We start from the raw sequence: 11,839 nt of genomic DNA on the forward strand, positions 1-11,839 counted from the left end.
CGTGAGGAGCAGAGAGAATGATTCGCCGGATAACACTGGCGGCGCCGGAAAATGTCAAAGACGTTTATTGGAGGCCACAGAAAAGTGGCTCTAATACCATGTTAAATATATTGGATAATATATTAGAAGCGGAAGAAAGAGAGAGAAGAGAGAGAGAGCGAAAGCATACAATGGACTACATTGTATTGACTCTTATAATAATAATGAATACAGAGACCTCTATTTATAGAGAGGCAAGTAACCTAATAGATTAAGGAAAGGTAAACCTAGTTGACTAATAATACCTAAAGAAGTAAATAACAAGTGTTTTCTACCCAATTTTTCGTCCTGATTTCAAATTTGTGGTCTATTTTTGCTTTTGGCATCTCTATATGGCAGAAAACAATATTATTCTCCAAATTTAGGCGTTTGTTTTATGCAGTTCAAGTTGGTTCATGCTTGTTCAATTCGATTCCATAGCCTTTTTTTTTTTTTTTTTTTTTTATCCAAACTCAAGTTTACACATTGAGTTTGAGGGGGGATGTTAAGAATATTACTTGTTATTTACTTCTTTAGGTATTATTAGTCTACTAGGTTTACCTTTTCTTATTCTACTAGGTTTACCTTTCCTTATTCTACTAAGTTTACCTTTCCTTAATCTATTAGGTTACTTGCCTCTCTATAAATAGAGGCCTCTGTATTCATTATTATAATCAGAGTTAATACAATGTAGTCCATTGTGTGCTTTCGCTCTCTCTCTCTTCTCTCTCTTTCTTCCGCTTCTAATATATTATCCAATATATTTAACAAAACCCATTCAAACCCAACCCTAGTCTTCGGCCACAAACCCAACCCAACCCCAATCTCCCGGCCACGAAGCTTCCATAATCTTTGGCGATGAAGCTTCCCCTGTCCGTCAATTAACTAACAATAATTTAGTGTTTACTATGTAATTGGCTTGTATCAGTACTTGGCTTTAGAGCTTTTCCTGAAGATTCTTACTTTTATGGGGTGGTAGATCCTCCAATATTTGATTATTGGCTTGCTTGAAAGAGAATTTTATTTAAATTAGTCATACATTGTTGCAGAGCGACCTTTACTGGAATCTTTTAAACTATAGATTTAGTGAACATGCTAATGTTTCTTTCACTGGAGAGTGGGTTCCTCGGCTTGGGGAAGACTTGACGGAAACGTCAGAGAGTGGCTTCGTCAGATTGTGGTGGGTTTGGGGTATCGGGCTTAGGGTGTGAACGGAGGTTGGGGAAGCATTGTGGCCGGAGATTGGGGAGGCTTCGTCGCCGGAGATTGTGGAAGCTTCGTGGCCAGAGATTGAGGTTGGGTTGCGTTGGTGGCCGGCGACTAGGGTTGGGTTTGAATGGGTTTGGGTTATCGGGGATATGTATAGCATGGAAGGTTAGAATGGGTTGTTTTTAATTCAATTCAATTTTAATTTTGAATTTTAATACCTTTAAAAAAAAAAAAGTCTTTTTAATTTGTTACATGGATTTTATTTTTATTTTTTATTATTATTTAGTAGGTGGTAGGGGTGCAAATCTAGTCATATGTGATGATTTTACACTTAGGACAGGTGTCGAAATTCAATGGGTCCACGTGTCATTGACGTGAATTTCCATCAAGTCTTCTAACGGCAAATGGATAGAAGTACCATCTCCGTCTTTAGGCAAACCAAAGATACTTCCTGTGATAAAAAGTAAACCCTAAGGGCAAAAAATAAATAATTTAAACCACATGAGGAATAAGGTATTTAACCTTTTTTTTTTTTTTTAAAAAAAAAAAATCTAATTGGGGGTGGCTAGGCATTTGGTGGTGGTCGGCCACCCCCATTTGGGCATAGCCACCCCTAAATGACCAGTCACCCCCAAATGGCCAAATGTTTTTAATTTTTTTTTTTCCCAAAAAAATAGGAGACAGAATCTTTAAATGGAATGGACACATTGCAATAATAATAATAATAATAAATAAATAAATAAAATAAAAAATATTAGGGGTATATTGTCAATTTTTAAACATTAGAGGTAGAATAAAAAAATGTGCACAACTTTGGTGGGAGGAGGGAGGGGAGTAAATTGTAATTTTCCTTCTTTTTATTTATTTATTTTACATTGCTTGTTGGTCCTATGTTTGTTATTACTAAACTTTCATATGAAGATTGGAAACAAGAGTATAACGAATCTATGACAATTGAGGGGCACAATCCTCTGCAAGCTTGACCAAAGAAACTTACATTAGATTCCACTAAGGATAGTGTAATGATATACAATCAATGGGAGCATATCAATGATGTTGCAAGAGAGTTATTCTTCACACCTAAGTTTTAAGAGAGGTTGAAAAACTTCAAATATACTTCAGATATGTTGGAATATCTCGAAGCAAAGTTTGAGAACACTCATATTCCCAAACTTGACACATATACTGTGATGACTGAGGCAATTTCAATTGATAATCAGAGGACAAAGTGATAAGGAATATTCTTCTTATTTTAGATTTAATATGACGTTCGAGTCTAAGCATTTTCAATGGGTATCTGACACTTACATATGTACAAGATGAGATGAATTCTCACAATGTACATAAGGTGCATTGACCAAATTGCAGCCAATTCAGTAGGCCGCCTAGAGGGTAGGTGTGGGGCTCACTTGCACCTACCTTATGGGAGCTGCTTGAATTGATTGCAATTCAGTAAGTGAATTATAGTAGCCACAAACCATTCAGGGGCTTGATAAGTGCCAAATATTTCATATTTGGACCAATTTATTTATATTAGTTAATCTTTTAGCTGTGTCGTTATTTAATGTTTTGTGTTAGTTTTGTGTTTTTAGTGTTTTGTAGGTTGTTAAAGAGAAACTGTATCTTTAAAAGGAAAAATGCAAAGTTTGGAAGAAAGCACACTTTGAAAAGATCTAGATGATGTGGTTAAGTTTAACCCAATCAATGAAAGGATTAAAGTGAAATTTCTCTAATCGGAGTCAAAATCAGATTGGATTCAAAATCAGATTCTGTACACGTCTCAGTATTTTGACCATACATTTTTTCTCAAATATCGGATTACAATGAATCTAGCGACATTGGAAAGCTAACGTAAAATACTAAAGCTGTTGTGACATAGGATTTTTCTAATTCGGACGGTTACTATGCCAAAATCGCCCCGCAATAAAAGGACACAAATTTTGGACGAATCCTATTCCGATTTCAGACTTTTATTTTGACTGGGAGACAGACCTTTGAATTATTTAGGTTTTACTAAGGCTTCTAGGACTTTCCTAAGCCTATAAATAGACCTCTTTGCATTCAAGAGAGATAGACAATTCTAGATAGCAAAATTCTATAGTTTTTCTCTTTTCAGTTTAGGTTTTCTTTATATTTATGTTTTATTTTTATGTAGAGCTAAATTCCCAACTAAGGTTGGGGATGAAGCCTCACCGATGAAAAACATTAATACTTTCATATAAGTCTTTATTTATCTGATTTTATTGGGTTTAATATGTCAATTGTTTTACTTCTTTTCAATGTGTGGAGTGATTCTTGGATATATTTTGTGATTCACGGATACATTTGATGATTTAAGATAATTTCACATAATTGATTGCTTGATTTTATTTGCCTAAATAATTAGACATCCCTTGTGATTTGTTCTACAGATACATTTGGTGTTTAAATTAAGATTTGATATCTTTTGTGATTTACTGATACATCTGATGATTTAATTGATATTGGATTCCTCTTGTGATTTGTGTAATGAATTGATACATTGGATAATTTTGATTAATTGTTTGAAGCATTGTAAAACATATCTAAGATTTTAATTGTGAGAACTTCAAATTAATATTGATAAATATGGAAGTATGTTGTTATGATTCAGTGAGTGTGAATTCTCAAACCTTAGTATTTTATCTCTTAGTTTATTTTAATTAGTTTATGTTTGTCTTTTAATTTTTAAAACCAAAATCAAAACCCTTTTGGAACTAGGTTATGATTTAATTAGTTTAGATATAAATTGTTCTTTCAAAAACACAATTTCCTGTGACATCAACCTCGCACTTGTAAAATATTATATTGCAAACGATTCGAAGACTTGCGAGTTAATTAAAATTTGCACAACAGGGCTTAAACTAGCCCATAAAACACAATTGAGCTCTTAGCGGTTGTAAGTGTGGGTGCATTCCTTAATTGTACCTTCACCACTAATGATCAATAACAAACTCTGTTTTTGCCAGCATGAAGTTGTAGGGTTAAGCATTTCATCAATAATAATAATGTCACTGCAACAAGTAGGGACTGCACCAAACTACCCACCAGTGCCATCTAGCAACAAAGATGGAATTTGGTTTAGTGTTAGTACCTTCGACGGATGATCCAAATCATTTGACACAAGGTCGAACATTCAAGCAAACCCAAAATGTGATAAGATCGAGTTTCAAACATTAAAACCTATTTGTTAGAACAATTTTTAAACGGGATGAACTCGCCAGGTGTGCCGGCACGGCCTCACTTTGATGCCTAAATTAGTCTCCAAGGAAATGTGTATGCGTAATGCACTAGATTTCAATGTATATTTTGTACCTGTGGCTATTTATAGGTAAAGAAGAGCAGTTAGATTTAGATTAGATCTTCTACTTTAACTTTGTGTAAGAGTGCTGAGAGTTTGATTTGGACCCAAGCCCCTACTCCAATTTGAATTGGAGTAGGACTATTGGTCAAATTCTTCAAGGAGTCATAATCGACTTAGATTGAGGCTCCTATTCCAATTCAGCTCAGAGTAGGGATTTAATCCGAATTTCATGGTACTATCCCAGAATTTAAGGGGTTGAGACCCAACTTCACCCTTCCTAGGTTTAAGGGATAAAAATCCTTTGTACCTTCAGTGCTAAAGTGATTAACTAACCCTCTCAAGATTGAATGTAGAGGATGAATCTTAGTTCCAAGACGTGTATAATCCTGGGAGCCAATTTGGTTGCCATTTGCTATATCCTCTCGAGACGACTCTGTTCTCGGGAGTAACCCACTGAATGTTCATATCTCTCGGGATATGACCCTCCCAGGAGTCTTGCTATTTGTACACTTAATTGGTAGTTTCTATGGGCCAGTCTTTGGTATTGAAGCCCATTATTTTTTTGATGGGTTGGCATTGGCTTTGAGGCCCATAATTCATCTAATGGGCCGGATAAGTGGGATTATTCCCAACACCATTTTTCATAACCTATTTTCTCTTGATTTCTCTCAACACAAACACTTCCAAAGCAATTTTCGGCCATCTCTCCTCGTTACTTGAAAACCCAAGCTTGCTTTCAAGGTTTTAAACAAAGGTATGCAAACTTTCATTGATCAAAATTCAAAAAAATTCTGAATTTAGGGTTCTAAGTTTTAGATTTGGGGATTTTTTACTTTCTTGAATTCTTGTTAAATTCATGGCATATAGGCTATAGGATTGCATTAGAGTTATTGGGGAGTAGTAGGTAGCTTAATTTCAACACCCATAATCTCAAATTTGGACCCATTCGTATTTGGGGATATTTTTTTTTTCCAAATCTGAAAATTTCCTTGAACTTCTTGATTGTTTGTCGTGTTTAAATTTAATACATTGGGTTGAATCCCATTGAAGTTATAATCATGTTTGGACCGAGGCCCATTGGCCCATACCCATTCGAAGTTGGATGTTTTATGCTCAATCCGAATCTTTCCCAACCGGTATTAAAATTCTTGTCAGTTGATGCGTAACTTGTGGTCGTTGTCGACATCCTCCCCCCGCATTCGTTGATATCTACTTTAAGCTATCTTGGAACCTACAACAGGATAACTCTCCCAGTCTGTCGGCAAGTGATCATAATTCATAAATATCTCTCTACGACGTTTAAACAAGTGGTTCAGATGTCATAAATATCTGTCCACGACGTTTACACAAGTTGTCGTTGTTTCGTGATTGGAACTCTTCTTCCTGATCCTGAGTGGACGCTACCCCATCCTTGCTTTATTCGATGACATGTGTCAGAAGCACGTGATTATCTCTGAAATCTTAGTGGTCTGTGGCCCTCAAAAGGTCAAAAGTCTCTCGTCGGCAATCTCTGCCGCGTCCCACGGCTTTATCGACGCCTCATCACTTTCTCTTTTGACCTCCAGAAACTACTCCTCTCTCTCTTTTCGTTTTCTTTTTCTTTTTATAAAAAAATTATATTCTTTTACTGTTTTTCTTATCCTGACACATGCACGATCTGATCTTCAAGCATTCCGTGCTGGCCAATATCAAGTCCACGTCTACACGTATCAATGGGCATGTATGTAATTTCGAAACACGGATTGGATATAATTTTGTTTTTGTTTGTTGTGACGTGGCACCTGCACCCCGCTCCTCCAATGCTGTATATAAGGGAGCCATGGAGCTTCATATCTCTTCAGATCCGATCACAACTACAAGCAAGACTTTTTCACACAGAGAAAAGAAAACAAAGAATGGCAGGAATCATACACAAGATTGAAGAGACCCTCCACATGGGAGGCAACAAGACCGGAGAGCAGCACAAGGCCGGAGATCAGCACAAGACCGGAGATCAGTACAAGACCGGAGATCAGTACCACGGCGAGCACAAGGCCGGAGATCAGTACCATGGTGAGCACAAGACTGGTCAGCAGTACCAGGGCGAGCACAAGGAAGGGTTCACCGACAAGATCAAGGACAAAGTCCACGGCGGTGGCAGCGAGGACAAGGACGGGAAGAAGAAGAAGAAGGACAAGAAGAAACATGGTGAGGGACACAAACACGGTGATAGCAGCAGCAGCGACAGCGACTAGATGTCTCTCAAACATCAAACACCATGCCTAGGTATTTTCAAAAGCATCAAACTTGGTTTTTTATTTTTTTTTTCTGCATTCAATAAACTAATTTGGTAATATTTCTTGTTTTGTGTTGCAGGTGTACGGGGTGACCGTAGGAGTTCCTTCTTATCGAGAGAGAAGGGGGGAAATAAAATAAAACAAAAACAAAAACAAAAAACAAAATCTTTGTCTAATTCGCCTCTTCCTATATTTAGTAGTAGGAGTGTTCTTCCCTAGCCTAGGCAAGCTCATGATGTAACACCCTCTTTTTATGATGTAATGATTATTATAATAAGAATATGTTTGGTATTTTACTCCATCGGTTTTATCTATATTTGTTATTATATATTTATTATATTAATTAAATAATTAGTATAATATAGATGAAAGATTTTGAATCTTGTGCTCCAAATATCTTACGCATATTTTTTCGACTTTCGTTACGAAAATTTTGAACTTCTCAAGAGCTTGACAATTATCATCAATAGTAATAATATAAGTCATTTGTCACATGAATTTTAAAATTATAAATAAAGTAAAAAGTTAATAAATTACATATAAAATTCAACGATAATTTTAAAAGTAATATTACATTTTGGATGATTCTAGAAGAATATTTTAGAAAGATTTATAGTATTACTTATCATTAATAAGCAAAATTTAGGTTAAAGATTTTCTACAATTTTGGGAAAAAAAATTTGTAGGTTTCTAAGTTGTGAAATTTAAGTTGTTTATTTATATCAAAACACCTAAAAAAATGTTACATATTAAAAAAAAAAAATTAACATGTTATAAAAGCATAAAGATCAAATTTTCTTCTCAGAAAGCTTTATTTTATTTTTTTTTTTCACTTTTATCAAAATATGATTTCTGACTCAATTTTTTTTATAATATAAAAAGCAAGAACATGTTTTGATATAAAAAAACTGCCTAAATTTCATAATTTAAGAATCTAAAAAAATTGTAAAAAATCTTGATCCCAAAATTTATTTGTAAGAAGTGAGAATTCATTAATTAATGAAGATGAGGAAAAACTTGTGCTCGTTCAAGAGGTATAATGAAAGTTCGGAGTCTTAATTTTAGACTTCTGAATTATTACGCGTTTTAAAAAAATATTTTCAAATTTTAAAAATTTATTTTCAATTTGATTTAATTGACCTCTCTTCGTCAGATTCAACCATTCATCCCTAACAAAATTACTAAAAAGACAAAATTATCTTTCAATTTTTGATATATATATTAATTTGAAATTAAGGGTAAATTTTAAAATTTTATAAAAAAAAATTAAGAGTATAAAAATTATTTTATCACTTTTGATTTTAAATTTGATGGATATGTACTTTGCATCAAATTAAAAATTAAAAAATGAAATTAAAATTTTTTAAAATTTAAAATAATTTTTTCAAAACTTAATAATAGTTGAGTGTCTTTTCTTTTAAAGTTAACATGATAACTCTCAAAGGTCATTATTCTCGGCGAATCATTTCATTTTGTCTTTAGTTAACACTCCTCTCTACTCATTGAAGTGAATAGACTCTTTCAAAGATCATTATTCTTAGTGGATCCTTTTCATTTTTTGTCTTTAGTTAACTTTTCTCTTATCCAACCGATAAAAATCAAAATCCATAAAACCAATACTCTCATAGAGGAAACTATTTTAACCTTTATTCTATGCTTTCAATCCTTTTTTTAAAGATATGCCACAACATGGAGGGGAAGTTCCTTTAATTATGGGTCTCTCAACCTTCTTTATTACGGACTAAGATTCTCTCCAACCTCCTTTATTTTTTTTAGAAAGCCTTGTAATGCTATTTTTAGGGCCTTTGTTTCTCGAAAGGCCCATGGGACCATCTCAGTCGCCTAGGTATCTACTGCCCACAGATGCCACCATTCCGCTTTGGAGCTAGTCCAGCTGGACACTTGCTGTTGTTTCACATTTTAACTCCAAAATGAATAAGAGACTTGTTTAAGGGTGAAAAAGGGGACGTTAATAATTGTCTGCTAATCGTTATATATATATATATATATATATATATATATATTAAAGGGTAAAGTTTATTTAATTCCCTCAAATTATCAATTACAACAATATACCCCAAATGCTAGCAAAATAACGAAATTACCCATATAAAATTTTTAATAAGACAAAAATGCCCTTAAAATTTTGAAAAAAAATTAAATTTTAGTATTTTTGTTTTTATTTTAGTAAGGGTAATTTTGTCATTTTTTAAAAAATTGGGGATACATTGTCATTGTTTTGGAAGTTTGAGGGGTAAATTGTCGCAATTGATAGTTTGAGGGGTAGATTGTTATTGAGGTGGTAGTTTGAAAGGGTTAAGTGGACTTTACCCTATATTAAAATTTAGAAACGATGTCGTATGTATAGTATGATATTATTGTATTGCCATAGAAATGACTTCGTTTTTTTTTTTTTTTTTTTTTTTTTTTTTTATATATAATTTTTTTTTTTATTTTAAAAAACGATTAGCAGTTATTAGAGTTACTAACTGCCGATTAACTGTTAGGCGGTTAGCGGAGGCAGTTAGTGGATTTTCTAACCACCTAGGCGGTTACAGTTAGCGATTTTAGCTACTAACCGCTAATCGTAACCGCCTTTTCACCTATATCACTTGTTTTGATCTTGTCTCACTAAAAAAAAAAAAAAAAAATCTAGAATCTAATAAAATTCCCACATTTTGCCTATCAAAATCTTAGGTTAACTTGGGCCATGTGCCCTTACACCTAGGATTTTGATGAGCATAATATGAGAGTTTTTTTATTAAATTTTAGCATTTTTTTTTTTTTAAAAAAAAAAGTCAAAAGTCCAAAGTGAGTGAATATTTTTCGCCATGCGACGCACCTTTCCACAAATGTTTGATCTACCCAATGGCAGAGGGATAGATCCTCCGATGGCTATGAAAATTTTATGTATCATGTTGATGGGCCGCCTCTTTCTCTCTCTATTTTTGGCTAATCTTCATTTGTTTTACGGCTGTCTTAGTACTTCACTCCGTCCAAATTTATTGAGTTGAGTATCCGAATTAGAAACACTAAAGCATCTACACTAATTATATGTCTAAATTAATAATAATTTGAACAAATAATGTGACAAATTTTATATGAAATTGACTGGACTCGTTTATATTTGTCCCTTAGCATGTGAAAAGTGTTTGGGAGATAAAAGGTTTTAAAATTTGTACTAAACATTAATAGACATATTTGAGCATCAATTTAGTCCAAAATCCTATGTTAATGAGCTTGAGTCTACTTAGGCATATTAGCTATTTTTTTCTTTTTATTTTCTCAAGTACACTCACAACAAAAGGCACATGTTTTTTTTAATAGCATTTGTTTCTCACATGTTTATTTAATTTTTAATAGCATTAATAAAAAGCACGTGCTTCTCACATATTCGAATAGATGGGTCTCATACGGAGTATCTCACTTTATCTACTCAAATTGCTAACAATTCATACATGAAATTACTGGAAATCCCAATCACTTACTTAAGAATATTTGGTTGTCATAATATTTATGATAAGTAACTGTTGGGTCATGGATCGGCCACATAAGGCCCAACGGGCCTCTTGGTCCAGTCCAATGTACATGCTCGCTAAGACCAAGCCCAGGCCGAGACTTAGTCGGCCCAACCCGATGCATGGTCAGCCCACCAAGGGCATAACAGTCTTTTATCGAGGGTAGATCGGTCATTCCACGTATGAAGGAAACCACGATCACTAGATGAATGTGGGGATTCACCTAGCGCCTAAGCACGCACCCACTTTCGACAAAACGCGATCTAGCTGTCAACGCCAAACCGACACATGTGTACCCGAGGATTACTCGGGCACCCACGTCTGATGTAAGCGAGGCCAAGCCGCCAACAAACATACCCCCCACGATTTCATGATCGTGGAGTATCCCACAATCTATGATCCACATCCCCAACATGGCACACGTGGATCCTGGGAACGTGGGGCCGAGGATTACGAGGGGACAACTCCTACCTGATGCCTATAAAATGGAGACCCCAGTTCACTGTTTCAGTGATCACAATCTTAAACCTCAAACTCTCTCTCTCTCTCTCTCTCTCTCTCTCTCTCTCTCTCTCTCTCTCTCAAGCTTTCTTGGCTCAATTGCTTTCGTCCTTTCAAATCATTTACTGACTTAGGCATCGGAGCTTCCCCCACCGGCAACTCTTATCCTATTATTTTCTTCTTTTACAGCCCAACGACTCCTCAAACATTGTGCTACTCTTCGAGAACCGTGCCACGTGACAATCCTCGGAAAACTGTCATCAACAGTTTGGCGCTGTCTGTGGGAATTTCGATTTTCATTAGTTCTTACCATTCACAATCCGACATGGTGACTACACATTCAAATCCTGATGGCAATGTTCAAGTTGGAGTTCCTGGAACGTCCAACGATCCGAATGCTCGGATTGCCTCATTGGAAGATCTCACGAAGCGTATGATCGAGTCCATGGACGCCATGAAGAAGCAGAACGAAGACCTCATTTCTTGACTCTCTGCTAGAGAGAACTGAGATGGCAGAGAGCGTGAAGAGAGACGCGAAAGGAGTTGCAGGGAGAAACGACCTGTTCGTCACGAGGATCATGAGAGCTCAGTTCATGGCAGCCATGATACGACAGTTCAAGGAGGATTTCACCATGACCAATCTCATCACGAGAGGCGTCACAAGACCAGCATTGACAAGTATGTGAAGGATTTGCAGGAGAAGTATGCAAAGATGGCTCTTTTGATGAAGAATGAAGTGGATCACTCAGTAGCTGAGGATCTGATGCGGAATACCAATTTGCCCTTCACAGATCGAGTAATGAGATACTCTCACCCTGAAAAGTTTAAAGTTCCTCGAGTGGAAAAATATGACGGGAGCGGGGATCCTGCCAACCATATGGAGAGCTTCCGAGCTCACCTAATTCTTCATGGCACCCTTGATGTGTGCCAAATATTGCACATTTTGATCCCTTAATTTACATTAGTTAATCCTTTAGTTGTGTCGTAATCTAATG

General features: G+C 35.4%; 1 protein-coding gene across 1 annotated transcript; it reads left to right on the plus strand.

The window, feature by feature from the left end:
* The first annotated feature begins 6,379 nt into the window (after positions 1 to 6,379).
* LOC132192114 (dehydrin family protein) lies at positions 6,380 to 7,124 on the plus strand. Its single transcript, XM_059607332.1, has 2 exons — positions 6,380 to 6,814; positions 6,905 to 7,124. The coding sequence occupies exon 1, from the start codon at positions 6,445 to 6,447 to the stop codon at positions 6,781 to 6,783; it is 339 nt and encodes a 112-aa protein (XP_059463315.1). The 5' UTR covers positions 6,380 to 6,444; the 3' UTR covers positions 6,784 to 6,814; positions 6,905 to 7,124.
* The last annotated feature ends 4,715 nt before the right edge of the window (positions 7,125 to 11,839 follow it).

Source organism: Corylus avellana, chromosome 10, assembly GCF_965113065.1.
Source record: "Corylus avellana chromosome 10, dhCorAvel1.hap1.2, whole genome shotgun sequence".
Taxonomy (NCBI): Eukaryota; Viridiplantae; Streptophyta; class Magnoliopsida; order Fagales; family Betulaceae; genus Corylus; species Corylus avellana.